We start from the raw sequence: 19961 nt of genomic DNA on the forward strand, positions 1-19961 counted from the left end.
AAGAATAACAAAAGGGCTATTGGTTCTGATGCAATAACACCGTCAGAAACCACCTCTGTGACTTGACTTCAATGATCCGGCGGCGCGTGAAATTCTGAGAATCCATCTGAAACAGATGTTTCAACAAAACCTAATCATTGCATGTCAATTCATAAGCAAACCGAATTTCTGGAGAACAAAACATAATGATTGGACAGAAAATAAATATGAGATTAAATCACTTTATAAAAAAACTGAATTTGAATTTAAAATATTTCTAAATTACGACGGTCGCCAAATTCACCTTTGAAAATCATCCGGCGCCTGGCGGCTGCTATTCCCACATCGGAAAGGATGGTAACCCAGTTATTGCATTGCTCTGACTTGAACACGGTGGCTGCATGCCGGAGAATTCCGCCGGCGTGATATTCATTATCATTGGACTCAAAACAGAGAGGTTGCCCTGTTACAGAATCACACAACTTCATTTCTGGCAACTTTAACTGAAAACAAAATTTTCCAAAAAACAAAAGCAAAAATCGAACATTTTGGAAGAAATTTTCAAGTGGGTAAGCCAGGAATTGGGAAGAAGAAGACGACGACGGAACGGAAGAAGCCATAGAAGGGAAGCTACGCTTGCCGTCCTCTGTTTCTAATGTCGAGAGAGGGCATCAATGGCGGATTTGGCATTCTGAAGAAGCCAATCGATGGGTTCAGTTGGTCGGTTATAGCCAAGGCGATCCTGAATGTCGTAGAATTGAATGGCGGTCGGAGCCGACAGCCGGAGCCTCCTTGCTCGGAGGCCTTTTGAAGTGTAAACCTTGCCACTGCCGGCGCTCGAACGCAAGCGACGTTCTTCCATTTTTTTTGAGGGAGGAAATTAAAATCTTAATTAATTGAATTAAATTTAAACTAAATATGTTTTTAGAAAGGTTAATAAATACTTTTTCTTCCATTTTTTCTGAAAAAGTTAAATTTGTAATTTGGTATTTAAAACAAAGGCAAATTAGTAAAATCCCCAATTGGTCGCATAAAATTTCCAACCTGATTCTCCATGTCCATGGCCGCCAAAAGCTCTGGAGAAGACGTTCTCCAGAGACTGCAGGCTTTGGCAGAACATTTCCGCACAAGTAATTCTTCTCAGTCTCCGACGTTGCCGCCGCCAGATCCGGCAGCAGCCCGACTAACCAACCGTGCTGCTGTTCTCATCTGTCTCTTCCTAAGCGACATTGGCGAACTCCGCGTGATTCTCACCAAGCGAGCCTCTACGCTTTCTTCCCACTCCGGTCAGTCTCGCTCCGAAACCCTAATTCATCTTTGTGAAATTGAAATTGCTTTATAGAACAATAGAATAGGAGAAGGATTAGATGATTGATATTTGGGATGCAGGGGAAGTCGCGCTCCCCGGCGGAAAAAGGGATCTGAGTGATGCCGATGATGTTGCGACGGCATTGAGAGAGGCAGAGGAGGAAATTGGCTTAGCCCCTTCTCTTGTTAACGTCGTCGCTGTTCTCGAACCATTTGTTAATAAGGTTCATATATACCTTTTTGTTTTTACTTTTGAGCTTAGATTATGTTTGTCCATGAACCATATTCACTGCACAATCCATACTTCGTTTTTGTTTATACTTTTAACCCTTTTTCTTTCATAATTTTTCTTATTTCGCCTGATCATAACATCAAAACTGTCCCTCTCTCCAGTTTCCATTTAACATTGTACATTTTGATTAGATAAAACATTTGGTTGAGGGAAGACCATTTGATTGAAGGTGTAGGCGTTCTTTTGGTTTAACCACAAATTACTTTCCCCAGGTCTATTGATTCTGCAAGAGTATAATTTTTATGTCACATTTTGCATTTTTTGCTGCTAATTCTGACCATTTCTGCCCGACGTTATCTCTTGTTACTTGTGCATTTTCGGATGGTTGCGAGTGAGTCACACATTGACTAATTTAGGGAATGATCATGGGTTTATCAATAAGGAATACATCTCCATTGGTATGAGGCGTTTTGGAGAAATCTAAAGCAAAGCCATGAGGGCTTATGCTCAAAGTGGACAATATCATACCATTGTGAAGGTTCGTAATTCGTAACCATGTATGTTCTGTCTGAGCAGAAGGGTATGACTGTAGTTCCTGTACTTGGGCTGTTATCCAGGAAGAAAGCATTCAAACCCACTCCAAGTGCTGCTGAAGTAGATGCAATATTTGATGCTCCCTTGGAAATGTTCCTCAAGGTTTATCATACTTGTTTGATCTTAACTTTGATTAGACTAGACTAACTGGTTGGTGACTTATTGAAGTTGGCGCAGGATGAGAAGAGAAGAGCAGTGGAGAAGGAATGGATGGGATATAATTATCTGTTACACTTTTTTGAGTATGAATATGAGAATGAAAATTATGTGATCTGGGCTCTCACTGCTGGTATCTTGATCAAGGCAGCTTCCTTGGTGTTCCAGCGCCCACCTGCCTTTCTGGAGCGGCCACCCAGATTCTGGACTGCTTCTGCTAATGGCAGCCAAACTTGAGATTCTCAGAAGTGAAGGTATTTATTGTACAATCTCATTGTGTATTGTTGCAACATTAGATGTTTGTCATTTTGTAGGGAGGAGTAAATATTATGCTAAGAGTGTCTTAACTATGAATGCATCTTCTATTGTTCCAATTACAACTGAGCTCTTGGTAACTTTTGGAGTTGCAATGTATTTCAGTTATGTTGACACTCTGAGCTGTTGGGGATTGAATTGGGGCACCCACACACCGATGACTTTTGGATGTAGTTTGAAGAAAATCATATTTCCTTAGTATCAACTAGACACAAATTAGAATTAGAAGTACATTTGTAGTTTCTCTCATATATATCCATAGATGATAAATAGTCACTCACTGGTCTTTCCTATACCCTACCAATCTCAACATCCCTAATAGCTATGTAATAGCTCATGTTCATCGTTAACCAATAGGGAGAGGTTTCTATATCCTTATAAAAAATATTTCGCTCTCATTCCCAATCGATGTGGGACAACACACTCCACTCCCTTTCTGGGCCCAGCGTCTTTGCTAGCACACTGCCTCGTGTCCACCCGTCTTTAGGGATCAACCTCTTCACTGGCACATCGTTAGGTGTCGGCTTTGAAATAGTTTGTAACAGCCCATGTCCACCATTAGCAGATATTGTCTTCTTTGAACTTTCCTTTTCGGACTTCTCCACAATGTTTTTAAAACGCATTTGCTAGAGAGATTTCTACACCCTTGTTAAAAACAATGATTCGTTCTCGTCGTCCTCTCCTCAACGGGATCTCACACCCTCCTTTTTCTTCTCACTTGCTGTTCAAATTATTTATTTATCCAAAAGTAGACCCTCGTGAATGGATGATATACTGTTTGTAAAGTGATTATCCATTCTAATTGTAATTAACCAAATGTTAATGGAGTAAAAGTAATTCATCCATATCCATATGCCCAAACTGAATGCGAATAAGACAATTTATTTAATGAGACGGCGAGTAAGTTCAGGTGGAAACAGCCGACAAAACCGCCTTTCAGTACTTAAAACAAATTTGGAGAACAGAGAAGAGATAAAATGGAATCCACTTCGACCAAGGAAGCCCCCTCACCCTCCCTCCACCAACCTTATCCTTCATCCACCACCCCAATTACTCTTAAAAGCGTCGATCATCGTTGAGGTGTGGATAGACAGTTTTCGTCTGTTATTCACAAAAATATTATAATAATGTTAAAAGTTACTTTTAAAATGGTGTATATATTTTTTAACACAATACCTACTGGGTAAGCTTATTGATAAAACTTTTTAATTATCTTTTAAATGGTTAAAAGTTTCCAATGTATTTTTAAATATAATAATAATGATTTTTGTTTTTTTAAAAAAAACCCAAACAATAGTATAAAAGGGAGAAGCGAAACCCTGAAAACGTTACCTCTTCTCTCAACACTTCTCTTTCAATTACATACCATTTTGTAAAGAAGAAAAACAAGCATGGCCCATCTGGGTTTCTGCGTTTTGATCTTCATCCTACTCGTTTCACCTTCAACACTCCAAGCTCGTACCTTGATTGGTCCAAAGAACACAAACTTCATAATCCCAATATCGCCCATCACCAGAATCGCCAGATTCTTCGCCATTCCGATCAACCCGAGTCAGAGCTCAACCAAATCAAACCCAGCACTGACCCGAATGGCCACCGAAATCTCTCGACTGGGGAATGAACACGCCAAGAAATTTGGCTACAAACCCACCCGCCTCAGCCCCGGAGGCCCCGACCCCCACCATCATTAGCAACCACATCCGAGTAAGGGGTGTGTTTTTGTTCGTAGAACAAACACCCCCAGGTTGAAGACGGCCCCAAAACACTTCAATTCGCATAACAAAAGAATTGGGCATTTCCAGATTGATTTGATTGAAGAAACAGAGAAATGCCAATGCCCAATCATCAATACATGCTCTCCACTGAGACCCACCTCTGGATTGTGGGTTTTTTATGGTTGCCCCAATACATCAACATCATATCTCAAGGAAACCACCTGATCCAGCTTTGATTTTGAATCATCCCCATCAATAAAATCTATCTCTCCTCTGTTTTTTCATCTCTAAATTTCTATATTGCGTGGCTTACATTCAAATTTTTAGAAATGCAAAACAGAGAACGCCATGGATTAACTCAGATTAAGAGCACTCGATAGTAGAATGAAATTAATTAATATCTAATTTGGAAGTGGGGTTGCCTTTTTTTTACACTAATCGCCTTAATTATCTGAGATTTGTATATCTGATTAACGCACATAATCCAACCAACAATATTCCTTCCTTTTCACTTTCTTGCCTACTTTTTCTCCATTTTCTATTTAAATAATCAATTTATATCAAACACATGAGATTAATGATATTAATAATTCAATAACGTAACAACATTTCTTCACATTTTACCATAAAGATGAATATTGTAAATTTAGTCATAACTTATATAGATGTCACATAGTGCGGAACTCATTAAAAAAATATCAAAAATTATCCATATTTTTCATTAAGTTTATTATGATCTTAAGCTAATTTCTTTTAGCATAAATATTCTTTAATGAACTAATTACATAGCTAACTAGAGATGGTTTTTTTTGTGAATTAATTAATAATTAAACTACTTTTGTACTAATCTCATTTTATTTATTTAAGTTTTAAGATATATTAAAAGGCATTTATGTTAACCGCCGGCCGGCCGCCCAGTCTATTTTCACAAAAAAAAAAAAAAAAAAAAAAAAAAAAAAAAAAAAAAGAAAAACCGACCGACCAATCGCTCATGGCTGCCAAAATAAATATATATAATTTGACGAATGAAGCTCTCAAATTTTTGTATTTTATTTATTTCAATCGTCAAAATGTCTTGCCTTTTTCAAAAGTTTATCTAATTTTGTTTTTTAAAATTATTTTTTAAAAATGAAGTGGAGGTTAGATTTAAATTTTAAGTTAGTTGGGTTGGTAAAGGACGAGAATAAATATTACATTATTTATCGTATAAATCTAAAAGAAAAAAAAAATGTAGTCTAAAAATTTTGTGAAGATGCATTAAAATATGTTTGCTTTTAAAAATCTAATCTTTTTATTTTGGTTGACATTAAATAGTGTTTCAAAAAAGGAAAAAAAAGGAAATGGTTAGCCTAAAACAGAAAAATGGGTTTAAATTAAGAGTGGGGTGGCTATTATAATAAAAAAAGATTAATTATCATATTTAAAAAGTTTTAGTTTATATTATCTACATGAATTTTCAATATTCAATTTTTTTTTTTCAATTCCAACCCTCCTCTAAATGATTTTGGGATCATATGGGTATATGAATGAACTGAGACCGCATCTTAATAAGAGCTATCATAGTGATAAAATGATTAAAAAAGACTTACAAAGAATTGAAAGTTAATTGTATATACGAATAAGGTGCACCTTTCTTTTTGGTAGTTGAATCATAAAAATTCATGGTTTAGTATGCTTACTTCCACCAGTTTTATGTTGGGTGACTTCCTAAAAATTTTCTAGAATGCATGTGAGTGAAAACAAAACATGCTGAAATGACCCATGTTAGTGAATAGTCTCCTTTCTGAAGCAATGAGTAAATAAACTGACCATGTCGTTGGGGACACAGAGGAGTACACTAAACTTGTGTGTGAAACTAAACTTAGCAAAAGAGACATTAATGTTTGAATTTGGTATATCAAATCCATGATTAAGCTTTACCGTTAATTTGGGTATGAAACTAAAATCTTGAAAATTAGATTAAAAATTAAGCTTCATATTATTTACAATATCATAATTAAGTTAATTATAAGAATGAATATGCAGACATGTTTTAATCTTTAACATTGTAATAAAAAGTAGATAGAATAATAAAGCAATGGTAAAATCTGGACATCCATTAACAAAAAAATAACATTATCAACTCCATTTTTAGGATCGAAAGCAACACAATTTTAGAATATTGCATGCAACGCCCGCAGTTTCTAACTCTCTCAACACATGTGCTTATCCATTTTATACCTAAAAACTTTAATTTTAATTCATATGTCACACACATTAGATCTTAAAAACAAAACCACCCCATTAAATCAAAGATTACACTAGCAAAATCCCACCTAGCTTTATTACCCAACTTTGGTAACCATCTTTATAATTATTTAATAAATACTCTGCGAGTATGAATAAAACTTATCCATAACAAAACGAAGAAAATTTGATCGAAAACATGTCTTTTAACTCGTTGAATTATAACCATTTGGATTGAGTTTCGAAGATGAGCCATTAAAATTTAAAATAAGGAAGAGATGGTGTATTCATACTCCCTTCCCTCGTTAGATCCTTTGTCTTTTCCCATGCATCAGCCCCACTCATTGTATCAAAAGCCAAACTACTTCAAGTTTTGCGTCACATTTTGGATTTTTTTCTTCCATTTCCATCCTTTTAATTTCAATCACATTTGACCATTCTTCCTCCTTAAGAAACAATATCTCATTTTTATTTTAAATTTATTAGTTAACTCGTAAACATTCTAATACGTAAAAGTAAAAGAGATCTTACATCAGTAGTAGAGGAAAATGAAACAATAAAACATGTATTGTGTGGAAACTTCTTCTTAATTGACGTGTTTTAAAAATAAGCTCATATAGGATAATATCTAGTAGCAGTGAGCTTAGACAATATTCATCCAAAATCTTTATATCATTTTCTTAATTCTTAATTCTTAATTCACATTCATTAAAGGCTATAAATAAAAATGGGATGATGAGAGGGAAGTGAAAGAGGGAAATAGGATCAGAATCAGGAATGTGGAGGGCGGTGAAGTTGTTGATTATTATGGTATGGGTTGTTTGTGGGAGGTGGTGGGTGGTTGAAGGGCGGCGTTTGGGTAAAGATGTAATCCAGAAAAGAAGCGTGAGGGAAATGGTGGAGGCCTTGAATCAAGCTGCCAAAGAAGTTGGAAATGAGCGCCGGGCAGCAAGATCGAGCCCCGGAGGACCTGACCAGCACCATCATTAGATTCTTCACAACATCATCCTCAACCATACAAACCTTAGCTGCGTTGTTGAGTGACTGTTGACTTTTGTCTTTTGTTTTCTCCGCTGTTTCTTCCACCTCCTCCTCCTCCTCCTCCTCCTCCTCCCACGTTGTCGCTTAATAATAAATGATGTGTTTAGTTGCTTCAACCGCCAAACTTCATTATTCAATTAGTCAACTAAGACCAAACACCAATTTTTAGCCCATTTTTATAAATATTACTATTTTACAAGATATTGATCATCATCAAAAACTATATGCTAAAATTGATATTTATACGATAAACTAAGAAAACCCTACTTCAAATGTCTTAAAGTTGTCACGATCGTATTTTTCGTACCATGTGACGTCATGATCTTACACGCTCATGACAAGTTGAGCAATTCAAGTCCCATTTACATTTTGTGCTTGATTTTACGGTTTTGTCAAACCTTAGGCAAGGTTGTCCTTCGCCGACCGAGCTTAACTACTCATGCGTAAACTAAGCTTGCTTGGTCATATACGCCACCTGTGAATGCATATTTGTTTATTGCAACTCTATTTAACTTGTCTCTACTCTACGCCAAGTCATCTGACTAGACTGACGCTACATCTACTCTAGGTCAAGTCTTTTGAATTGTTGAGGATTATTGGGAGTAAGTCCCACATCTTGAGTTTATGATTGAGGAATACTATCTCTATTGGTATGAGGCTTTTTGGGAAGCCTAAAACAAAACCATGAGAGCTTATGCTCACCGTGGACAATATCATGCCATTGTATATAAAAAAAAAGTAAAATGGATGAGGAGCATCAGAAAGTGCATAAGCCAGATTGCGGCTTGTAAAGAACCATAGTCCACAAAAAAGGCGTATCAACTTTGAGTAAAAGCGAAAGGCTTTGGCGTCGACATGTCGTTTCCCACTCCTTAGAAATCAAAGCCTCTGGATTTGCTATGGCTGACGAGACACTGCACCTTACCCCAAATTTTACTGCCTCTTGTATCATAATACTTCCAATTTTTCTTTGCTGTTTAAAAGCAAAAAAGGAATTCCGGCATTTGTTTCATTCGGAAAATATTATTTTAAAGCTCCAATTAAATTTTTAAAAATTAGTTTAATTGCTGATTGGATGGAAACGTGTTCTACTGCTCCACTTTGCTGGAGGATTCAATATGGAAGCTGAGAGATCAGATTCTGCCAAGCTCACCAACCAAAAGCTGTCGGATGGTCTACTGCTGACTGCTGAGTAATAAACGGTTTGCACCAAACTCAAAATTGAGATTACCGATACCTCTACTTAATAGACGCGTTTTAAAACTTTGAGATAAACTATCGAAAAAGAAGTTTAAAGAAGACAATATCTACTAGCAGTGAGCTTGAACTGTTACAAATGGTATAGAACTGGACACCAGGCAATATGCCAATGAAGAGACTAAGCCTCGAAGGAGCGGACACGAGGCAATGTGCCAGTAAGGACGCTGCGCCCCGAAAGGAGTGGATTGAGTGTCCCACATTGATTGGAAAAGAGAACGAGTGTTAGTAAGAACGCTGACCTCAAAGGGAAAAGATTCCGTACCCATATAAAAAAATGTTTCGTTACTCTCTTCAACCAATGTGAGATCTACTAACATGGGTTGCTACAAGCCGTGGATATGATTTGTTACAGAATATATATGTAATGGCCCAGATCCACCACTAGCAAATATTGTCTTTGTGAGCTTTCCCTTTCGGACTTCCCCTCAAGGCTTTAAAACACGTGTGCTAGGGGAAGGTTTTCACACCCTTATAGATGGTGTTTTGTTCTCCTCCCCAACCAAATACCATTTACAAGGGTATGGAAAAGTTATCCAACAGATGCATTTTAAAGCTCGAGGGAAAGCCCAAAAATGATAATATCTACTAGCTGTGGATTTGGGCCGTTAGAATATACTAAACCAAGTAAAGGAATTCTCCCATGAATTCTAGTGAGCCTATTAACTACCGGTTCAAAACCAAACATTAAACATAACTTGGACGTTTTGTTTCTTTTGGCTATGATCGTTTTTTCGAAACCATTAGAATGCAGGTAGATGAATAAATTTGACGCTAGTCAATCCAAGTAAATGCAAATCAGCGAAGAAGATTACAACAAAGTAATGCAAACAAGACTGGTGGTTGCAGAGATGAGTTTGGGAAAGCCAATTCATTTGACAAGTAGATCACTATGAAATGAAGGTGTAGAGGCAAATGGGTAGAAGCTAAATTGAATAAACCAGAAGTTTGATTCCTAAAATTCTATGTTTGTAATCACAACAGGCACAAATAATCCACCCTTTTACACTATCTTATCCATTCATCTGCTCCTATTCTGTGTACCATCCCTGTTACCTGTTACCTGTTCCTTATTTTGTGTTGTTGAAAAATGAGAGAAGTAAGTTGATTTGAGGCTCACATGGTTAAAAGAGCCGCGTACATGAGCTGGTTCCATGTATCAGGCAATCCAGGAAGGCACCAGTGGCTGCAATCCGTCCCAGAGATCTCGCCGCTATAACCAGCAGGATGAGCGTCTTTCCTCAGCTGAGACAGAGTGGTGATATCCAGCAAGTAAACCGGCACTTTTATCCTACTCAACACTCTATTTACAACATCCACAGCTGGTGGCGCGCCCCCCGGATACATCGATCCGGTAAGCGGCTCATTCTCTCCATTACAGTTCTTTTTGGGCTCATTCCATTCCTTCCCCCTGATTCAATGATTTTCAACATTAACAACAAACCAAAATGGAAGAATCATTGATTGAAGGCTAAATTTGACACTTACAAATAGTGGGTAGGCGAGATTCCTTGGAAGAACACCTTTGTTTTTGTAGGATCGACATTGAGGTCAACCCATCTGGCCCATGTCGTCAATCCCTTGTAAAATGCTACCAATCGGTCCATGTCTTGAGACAGTGTCGTCCCATCCTGTATCAAATCCCACCTGCAAAATTACACGACCTCTTCTTCATCCTTGTTGTAATTAATCCCAGAAAACACTCTTTTTTTTTTTTTTTTTTTTTAATTCGAATTTGATCTTACGCCTGAGAGTTTCCTGTATGGGTCCACCAATGCCAGGAGTTGAAGACCAGAACGTCCATTCCTAGCCATGCCTTGCCGGCCTCGATGGAGTCTAGTTTCAGTACTCGCCCTACGTCCTCTTTCACTATGTCCACAAGATATGGCGTCCGATATAGGAGCAGTGTTACTCCATAATCCTGTCCCCACACAACGTTTTACATTATTCACATCAACTGACTTAATATATGTAATATCCACCAAAATGTTCGAAGTTCAAAACATTACGTATTGTTGGAACTTTAAAAGATCCAAAATAAACTATGTAAGTACTTGAACCCAGACAAAATATAAGATTAAAATCACATTTCCTTCCATGTATTATGGATTTTGTTCTATTTTAGTCAATCAAATTTCAATCCATCTTATTATTTATTGTTAATAATCACATATCTCAATGTGATACTGTCACTTTGAGCCTAAGCTTTCACCGCTTTGCTTTGGACTTTCCTAAGAGGCTTCGTACGAATGGAGATAGTATTCCTTGCTTATAAATCCATGTGGGACTCACTCCCAATAATCTTCAACCAACAAAGGACCCTATAAGCTTTCTCTTAATTGCGGCTGACTCCTCTCTCTGGAGCCTTCGAACAAAGTACACCCTTTGTTCGACACTTTAGTCACTCTTGGCTATACCTTCAACGCTCACAATTCTTTGTTTGATATTTGAGGATTCTATTTTAACATGACTAAATTTAGGGCATGGCTCTGATACCATGTCAGTAATCATAGACATACATATGATATTTTGTCCATTTTGAGCATAAGCTCTCGTGACTTTAATTTGGCTCGTACCAAATGGAGATAGTATTCCTCAACATTTATCATATTTTTTTAATAAATTCATATCGAAATTTACTAATGTACGCTAAAAATGAAATGAAAAAAATATTAAAAGGAAGCTAAATACTAAAAAATTATTAATTTTGAATTGATGTAATAATGTTTTCTTTAGAAAAAGATCAAAATCGAGAGCGCGTATCGTCAGGGAGATTGGGCGAAGTTTGCCAATCACAGGCTGTCAGCAACATAATACACGTGGCCACCGAAAATTGGAGGCTCATGTGGGGCCATTGGCGGTGGACCAATCAAATAATTCGGATAGAAAAAAGAGTTTTGAGATTACATTAAAAATACTAACATATAATGTCCAATATCACAATAAAAAGATTTTAATATTTAAATTTTAAAAAAAATAATTTCCAAAATAAATATTTCCCAGCTTTAAAAAAAAATTAATTAAAAAAAAAGAAAAGTAATTTGATTAATTAAGGGGAGACTGTTAAAAGACATTATGATATTGTGTGCAAAACCTGAAAGAAGACGGAGGAGATGGAGTCCCTCCGGAAGAAGGTGGTTTTGGCGTTAGGCGCCGCCGCTAGCAGCATACACGAAAGCGATTCCCACATATTCAGACTCAGTGAGTCTCCCACGAACATTATCTTCTTCCCACTCCATCTCTTCAGAACATCCACTCCGTCAAATCTGCAAATCCACAGACTCATCATTAATAAACAAACCGAATCATTAATAAAGATTACAGAGAGAGAGGACCTTGGAAGGGTACATGAGTCGGGTCGCCACGAGTATTTGAGGTAAAGGGTATCGGGTCTGCCGTATTTTTGGCAATTAAACTCGGCGTCTATGAAAGGACAGGTGGAGGAATTGTAAAGAGGGAAAGAGGGGTCTACTACCCATCTTCCCTGAAACAGATTACACCCACTTGCTTGCTTTCTTCCTTTTAATGTGTTGAATTTTGATGCGTTTGCTTGCTGCACTGACACAAACCCAGAAGCTTGAAGAAGAAGAAGCAGATTTAAAAACACTCCCACTACCCCAAAACCCATTTCTTGGATATTTGGCTCCAAAACGACTTTGATTGGGCTATGAATGTGAAGCTTTTAGTAGCCCTCAAGTGAGTTTATGTAAGGAAATGGAGGCCGGAGAGAGAGAGTGAGGGACAGAGCTCTCAATCACATGATTTGGTAACGTGGGTTGGGGAAAATGATTGAAATAAAAATGGATTGAAAAAGAAAACAATTTAAAATTGGGAGATTTTGCACAGCTCGTGAATTGGGAAGAAAAGGCGTAGGACTGCATGTCACGGGGCCGCATATTATTACACTACCCACCGATGCAAGTGGAATCGAGGACACATGGCTTTCACACGTCATATGTTGTTTCTTCATTACCATTTAAAAAGGATATATGCGTATTCATGTTTTTTTTTTTTTTTTTTTTTTTTTTTTTTTTTTTTTGTATCTTCAAAATTATATTTTGGTGTATATTTCATGGTTTAATAAATGGACGTATACCAATTTGGAGCTCTAAAGTGAAATGAAAAGAAAGGAAGCAATTGCAATGAAAGTGGCTTTGACTATTTGGGAAAAGAAATGAATTGAACATATTTAATTAGAAAGAAAAAGATATAAAAGATGAAAGATTTAAGGGTTTGTATAATTGGGTAAAAGAAGGAAAACAAATTGGGGAGAGTGGGTCTAAAATGTGTTGGGCTTTTACCTTGGCCTTGGGGGGTGCAGTATGCAGGGAAAGTAGGATTTTGCAGGCTGTGCCTGTGGGTGTGTCTGTGGGTGTGGGGACACCCTATCAAAGAGTCAACACCCCAACAAAGTAAAGGTAATGGTGGAGACCCACCTCCAATGACCAATTACCCATTCCCCCAAAACTCCAAATTTGTTTAGAAAAAGATGGAGACGCACCTTTCCTGTTTGTGAGACTGTCCTAATCTCATTGGAACAAAGTATGTTGTAATATCACACACCTAAGATAGAGACGAGAGGCTTTAAGATCAAGTTGAATGATTTGGCCTAAGTGTACACGCAAATTGGATGTGTCGCAAATGATTGAACACGCATGTGTAAGCGACGTGTGTAGCCAAACGATCTTGGATTCCGCACAAATTGTGTTCAATGGGCGAAGACAAACTTCGCCTAAAGTCTGAGAAAGCCACAAAACCTGACGAAAAATGTATATAGAGCTTGAATTTTCCTCAAGGCTAGTCGTGAGCGTGTCAAGATCACGACACCGCACGATTAAAAAAGTACGACCATAACACAAAGTGAGCGTTCTACTATTTGAGATACATTATGAATTGAATATTTTAGTCAATTTAAATTAATAATAAAAAAAATCGATTTCTTGTCAATTACAAGTATGTTGTAAACTCTCCTCAGAAGATTTGAATTGGGGTGTCTCCTTTTCAACATGAAACTTAAAGTTTTCGAAGGCGCCAAAGGCTTCTAAAAAAGAACAGGAAACCCATGTTTTCCTCCTGAAATCGCCTGTAGAAGTAACGGATTTGCTATTAGAAATGAACTTTCTTGGTCCACAATTGTCGGTATGAAGTAATAATTGAAGAATTTGTGAGACTCTTAAGTGCTCCTCTTTGGATATGAATCCCTGTATTTCTTTTCAAGCAATTTTTGCTGAAGAAGAAACTTGGTTGGTCATGTTGATATCTTTCATCCTATTCACTTTGAACAATGGGTTGTTCGAGTACCTAATTTCTGGCCCAGTCGCAGACATGATCTGGGAAGAATGTTGATGTAGTAACCATTCCTGGTGACTTTGCAATTGATATTGGCAGGAACGTCATTCATGGAAATGATTTGATGAAGAGTGCGAGGAAGGACATTGCCGTGGCTTCCGAATGGACCTATAACAGAAAGGATCTAAAAGAAGGAAAACAAGTTCACGTGGCTTATTTCATGTCTATCTCACTCTATTTTTTCTTCTGCTTTTTCATCGTGAGATCTCTATCTTTTTGGCGTAAATACAAGCATATGTTCATGGCTGTAAATATTAAAATTGTGATTGATGGCTTATTCAAACAAACAATAATCGATATCTCCATCAAGTAATGCTGTGTATCAAAATCTCAAATATTTTTCCATTGCCATTGGCTTCTGCCTCCTTGGTTATGGGGGTATTTTGTAGCTAACAACTTCAAAATAGAGCGCTTGCCCCCATGAGCTTTTACAACAGATATCAATGACACGATAAACCCATTAAAATCAATGTAGAAGGATGAATCATAACAAGAAAAAAATATAGATAGATAGAAGCATAATCAAACGAAGTTTCGGGCGACTAGGAAGGGTTTTTCCATGTCCCTGAACAATCTTATAGATCATAGTTTTAATATATTAATAGAGTGAACTACTTGGGTAGGAATCGATCAAACTTGTTTGTAAAGATCGCACCTTGTATTCTTCAAGGGCAAGTAAAAAGCCAGACGCTAAAAAGAGGGTCTGCTCCTGTAGTGCATACCATAATGTTCATATGAAGAACATGCCAAATTATCCTTGCCATTGGATAATTGATACAAGGATATATGAGAGTTCAAACCTGAAACAATAAGGGGTTGGTTGTAGCATAGTCAAGTGCGTTCCTACCCCAGCATCCCATACGCAATCATTTAAACCTGTTCTGTTATACGTGATCTTGTATATCTTGCAATCAACTTTGCTAGAGTTTGGATCAAAGATTTTGGATCGAATACTACGCCAACTTTAGAATCCCGTACGGAATCAACAACAATCTGCAGAAATGACATTTTAATCGTGCACCAAAATAGCACAATTAAGGCAATTACTCATCATTAGTAGTAAGAACTGCAATCCAACACTGAATAAAAAGCTTTGTCAAATCTGTGCCCTCAGAAGTCATAAGTCTGCTGGACACGTCATCAACAAAGATGCTTATTCCGATTGCAACAAAAGCAAGTAATGATGATAATGATGATGATGATGATACTAAGTTACTAGCAACGAAAATGTACTCGAGCATACCACATCAAAGATTCCTTGTGCAGCCAAGGCTTGAGAATCTATTGGAATCTCACCATCTTTCGGCACCAAAATGGTATTGATGTACTGGTCCGACTACATATGTAAGAGGTTAAAACAGAAACGTTTTCTTATGTGACCAAACAATGTATTTTCTGAAAGTGAAACTTAAAACTATCAAAACTTGAGTAATACAACCGAGCAGAAATAGTTGTGACCAGATGATTACCGAAGGCATGATTCATTCATTTAAATTTGTGCTTCGAAGAATGAACTTACAGTGTTATTTAAACAATTATGCTTCTCTCCATAAGTTCTATTTAAAGCATCTGAAATGGCAGTCGTAAAACAAGAAGCGGTGAAACCACTAGTCTCTCGATCATGTGTGCCATTCAATAGAAGCACCTGTCATTGGAATGATGCAAATCCATGCCACATGTTTTAATTGCACATTTAAGATTCAGTGCTAATTAATGGACGAACTAACCCAAAAGGGAAAAACTAAAAGCACAAGGGGATTTCTTTTTTTTCTTTTTTTTTTTAATTTATCATAAATGGGCAAATCTAGCAGATGACAGTGTGGAACTATCATTGTTCGGGTTTCAATAAATTTTACCTTCGGGCAGGATCGTGATGAAATGATTTCACCAATTCCAAGCAACACCTAAAATAAACCATAAATAGTGAAAAGTTTAGCATTAACTTTGGCTTCCATATAACATCATGATTTGTAAACGCAAATAAAATGAAGATGGAGTAGCAGAAAATTAAAACTATAAATCCATCATATCAACGAAAGCTGTGTACCTATTTCTTTATCTTTTTCTTTTTTTCCTTTTCCTTTTCCTTTTTATTTTAATTTTTATTTTTTTGAGCAAGATACAAAGTTGTGTACCTAGTAAATTGAAGTAATCAAAATCTGGTAATAGAATGCTCATAATTTCTGAAAACTTTTACCAGTGATGGGCATATGGAAGTGAACAGGGATCCCATAGCATAAACAATGCAGTCCACGTCATTCAACTGGTTGAGGACAACAGGATTTGGTGCGGGGAAAACCTAATTAATGAAAGTACTGCAATTACCATGAGTCATGGAAATCAGGTTTGAATAAGCATTTTAAGAGTAGCATTTTTGTTGCATATGGCATTGCAACAGGTAAACAAATATAAAAACAAAAGACAAAAGAATGAAGATGCTTCCATACAGTTCACATGATTGATAAGTGATAATACAACTTAAACAGAATTAGGAAAAAAAATTAAACAAAAACCATAATTCTCGGACAACACCCTCTGCATGATTGATACTAAAAGTTGCGTAGTAGAAGTAGGTAAGTATAGTGCACATTATAATCAAGTCATTTACCTCATGCAGCAAATTACAACCCTCACTTGACATGTAGAATACCCTCTTTATTCTTGTAGGAAGTGCTGGAGCCGAACTGTTCCCCTGCAAGATTTCCACATTTAAGTAAATAAGAAAACTTAGTAACCACCTCTACATTTATTTGTCTTACCACATGTACATGCATTTCCAACTACAACATCGAATCATCACAGTGAAAATCACGTATATTCAATAAGTTGGATAATCAACATGGTGAAAACCAATGCAATGAGTTAATAAATAAATTGTATGCGTCATTGGGCCAAATTGACCATCTACTGGTTTTGTCTTTTAGTTTATGAATCAACTGGAGCAATCCAAGTCAAGGTACAAAATTCTCAAAATAAATTGATTTCAAGTTTTCAACCCAGGCATTTGTCTAAGTAGGCAAGATCATTTCACATTACCATGATCAACCCTCGACTGTTAATCAGTACTGCATCATTTCCATGATTTAAAGCCCCAGATCACCGATATTAAAAGCATTTCCATGAAACACCACTGTAGTTTATTCATCAGCTGATCGGCCTTAGTAACCATAGTTACAGTAAACAAACATGGCAGAAAGAAATGATTCACTGTGAAATAAGAATAGGCCTCAAACAAACTGTACCTTATTAATAAGCTTTGAAGGTCCGGTCGTTGGATGAGAGATTTCATTTTGACCACGTATTATTGTCCCATCCTGAACGTAGATTGAACAAAGAAAATTAATTATAAAATAGATGGTTTTCACAGTTCAAATTCTTGAGCCCTGCTGAGAGACGCATTGCAAAAACTTTACAGCTGTATCAGATTATTTATGAAAAAAGTAACTATATCAAGAAAATTTTAAAAGGTTGTCTTAGGAGTAGAAGAGAGAGTATGAAAGGGATTCACAGCAACTATGTTTCAGAAATGAAAGTATAAAGAAGAATTCTGCAAACTTCACTCCAAATACTGTGAAAAATGCAATGCCTCGACTTTCTTTCAGCTCTGAATAGAGCATTTGAATGCATTAGATAATCCTAATTACTATTAGCTCTTTCAGGCACTTATGCACATACTTGCACTTTCTCATTGCTATTCGCGTGTATTATATAAACTTTTGAGCAATAATTGTCAAAGAAAGAGTACGTTGACAATCATACCCATAATTCACATCCTAATGTAAGCCTGTCATTAGTGGAAATCACTGGAAGAACAAGACTGTCCGACGGGATGTCTGAAACACGTGAAAACAGAAAAATTGCTGCATCTAGTGACTGGAAAAATATACGAGCGCCTGCAAAAAAGAAATTCCCAATGCTGCGAAAATCAAGGGAGTTAGTAAGTCATGATAATGCTAAAAACAATTAACCAATCAGTTGCAACTATTTGATATTGAACAATGCCAACTTAAATGCTTTTCTTTCCTTAAGTTCATACATCCGACAGAGCAAAGGGTAAACTATAACACATACCTTCCATTGCTGAAGCAAAATAACATTTCGGACCGTCGAAGAATCTGTAGTCAAGCAATTTTATTACATTTCCTATGCAGCCTTCGCTAAAATATATATATATATATATATATATATATATATATATATATATATATATATATATATGTATGTATGTATGTATATATATATATATATATATATATATATATGTATGTATGTATGTATATATATATGTATGTATGTATATATAGGGTCTAACTTAATAGAGGCATTACAGTAACGTGATTAGAGGCATAAAAATAGAGTGGGAGATTAGAAGAACCCAAAAAACCATTTAACCGATAATGAACTAGGAAGCAAAAATGCCGCCTACATTATACCTGGTTCTGAAAATAGGCTAGAAATGCTCGAATAGTTTCCCTGTAGGGCTTTGAGACACCGTCCCACAAAGAATTTTCTCCTTCCACGATATCATACCTGACAAATTTCCATAGTGCAATTTCTGTTACCAATTAGATCGTTTCCTGCGAAGTGCCATGAAACCTAGCAAATATAGAAGCAAGTTCGTGCCACAAAGAAACAGATAGGCAACAGGCAACCTAGGTGTGTGCTTTGCACCAAGCTTGCAGCCCCGTTTACTACTTTAGCTCTGACGTTCGTTTATGTAAATTGATAGCTACATTTAGAATTGCAAGTTCATTCCAATTGTTCTTACTCATGGCTAATTAATGCTAAAAGTTAAAACATCCTACATTTATCATTTTGGAGGGGGGAAAAGACCTACAAAATTAAAGAAAGACAGATGGAGAAAATAATACCACTCCGATTTGGCCTGCTGTGCATCGAGTGGTAAACGATGACCTAACAATCTGCGCACCGCGAGTGCCTCGGCCGTACTCTGATCAGATAACCTCAAACATCTTGACCGTATATCTCCAACAGCCGGACCACCTAGTCCAAGATTCACTAAAAGTTTGAATACGTAATTTACATAAAAGAGAATAAACATCAAGCAGACTCACCAAGCACGCGAACAATCTCAGCGGTGCTTCCTCCATCGTCGGAAACAGGAAGAACATGAGCTACGCGGGTCGTAAAGTTTTTGAGCTCCTCGACTACGCCATTAAATGCAGTCCCACCTGCACCACACCAGAAAACTACTCGTTCAGAAGAGAAAACGAATCAAACATTATGAAATAGCCCCATTGGAGCAGTTCCCGCAGGATTCGGGGATTAAGACCTGAGAAGACTAGAAGAGAGGGTTGGATGGGGCTATGATTTGGATCCGAGGAACCATTGCAATGGGAACGAGGAAGAGCCATGGAGAGAGAAGTTCTGGAAGAAACATGGAGAGGAATTTTGGGGAGATTGAGGCACAGTGAGGGACCCAATCTTGTATCCGCCATATTCGCGCGCGTACTCTGCGGCCCTGAACTCTTTGCCGATGCCTTTCTGTTAGGTATTTTATCAATTTTCCTTTCAGTTCAATTTCACTTATTTTTCGATTTTTTAGAAGGTAATAATAAATAGAAAAAAAAAATCCATCCATTTAGATTTAATATTTTTCAGAGTAATTTCGCTAATTAAATAAGCTTAGGTGGCATTAGATTAGTTGACATTAAATGATTTTTTTTATAAAAATATTGGTCTTGTTCGATGGTACACAATATTGATCTAATCGTGACATTATTAAATATAATTTTCTATAAAGTTTTATTTGTATCCGAATTCAATTT

General features: G+C 36.8%; 3 protein-coding genes across 6 annotated transcripts; 1 reads left to right on the forward strand and 2 right to left on the reverse strand.

Annotated features, from left to right (window-relative positions):
* The first annotated feature begins 982 nt into the window (after window positions 1-982).
* Window positions 983-2698, forward strand: LOC111782603 (nudix hydrolase 11). Of its 2 annotated transcripts, XM_023663386.2 has the most exons (4): window positions 985-1265; window positions 1369-1511; window positions 2096-2215; window positions 2291-2698. In XM_023663386.2, the coding sequence occupies exons 1-4, from the start codon at window positions 1034-1036 to the stop codon at window positions 2504-2506; spliced, it is 711 nt and encodes a 236-aa protein (XP_023519154.2). In that variant the 5' UTR covers window positions 985-1033; the 3' UTR covers window positions 2507-2698. The 2 variants fall into 2 exon arrangements, with proteins under 2 accessions (XP_023519156.1, XP_023519154.2); XM_023663388.2 differs by lacking the exon at window positions 2096-2215 and having other exon boundaries at window positions 983-1265; window positions 2282-2698.
* A 6981-nt stretch (window positions 2699-9679) lies between these two features.
* On the reverse strand, window positions 9680-12652 carry LOC111782562 (protein trichome birefringence-like 37). Its single transcript, XM_023663337.2, has 5 exons — window positions 12159-12652; window positions 11918-12089; window positions 10569-10744; window positions 10312-10470; window positions 9680-10234 (listed from the first exon to the last, which is right to left on the reverse strand). Exons 1-5 carry the CDS (start codon window positions 12449-12451, stop codon window positions 9940-9942), a joined length of 1095 nt encoding a protein of 364 aa, XP_023519105.2. The 5' UTR covers window positions 12452-12652; the 3' UTR covers window positions 9680-9939.
* A 1707-nt stretch (window positions 12653-14359) lies between these two features.
* Window positions 14360-19691, reverse strand: MEE18 (maternal effect embryo arrest 18). 3 transcript variants are annotated; one of them, XR_002813378.2, is made up of 14 exons: window positions 19466-19689; window positions 19248-19364; window positions 19044-19176; window positions 18606-18702; window positions 18244-18287; window positions 17932-18088; window positions 17415-17486; window positions 16781-16864; window positions 16370-16471; window positions 16029-16076; window positions 15692-15817; window positions 15416-15508; window positions 14973-15165; window positions 14360-14881 (listed from the first exon to the last, which is right to left on the reverse strand). XR_002813378.2 is itself a non-coding variant. In XM_023664383.2 (13 exons), the coding sequence occupies exons 1-13, from the start codon at window positions 19629-19631 to the stop codon at window positions 15043-15045; spliced, it is 1362 nt and encodes a 453-aa protein (XP_023520151.2). In that variant the 5' UTR covers window positions 19632-19689; the 3' UTR covers window positions 14360-15042. The 3 variants fall into 3 exon arrangements, 2 of the variants coding, with proteins under 2 accessions (XP_023520151.2, XP_086976799.1); XM_023664383.2 differs by having other exon boundaries at window positions 14360-15165; XM_087120673.1 differs by lacking the exons at window positions 14360-14881; window positions 14973-15165 and having other exon boundaries at window positions 15428-15567; window positions 19466-19691.
* Window positions 19692-19961: the final 270 nt, after the last annotated feature.

Source organism: Cucurbita pepo, chromosome 20 (assembly GCF_057944985.1).
Source record: "Cucurbita pepo subsp. pepo isolate OVF chromosome 20, ASM5794498v1, whole genome shotgun sequence".
Taxonomy (NCBI): domain Eukaryota; kingdom Viridiplantae; phylum Streptophyta; class Magnoliopsida; order Cucurbitales; family Cucurbitaceae; genus Cucurbita; species Cucurbita pepo.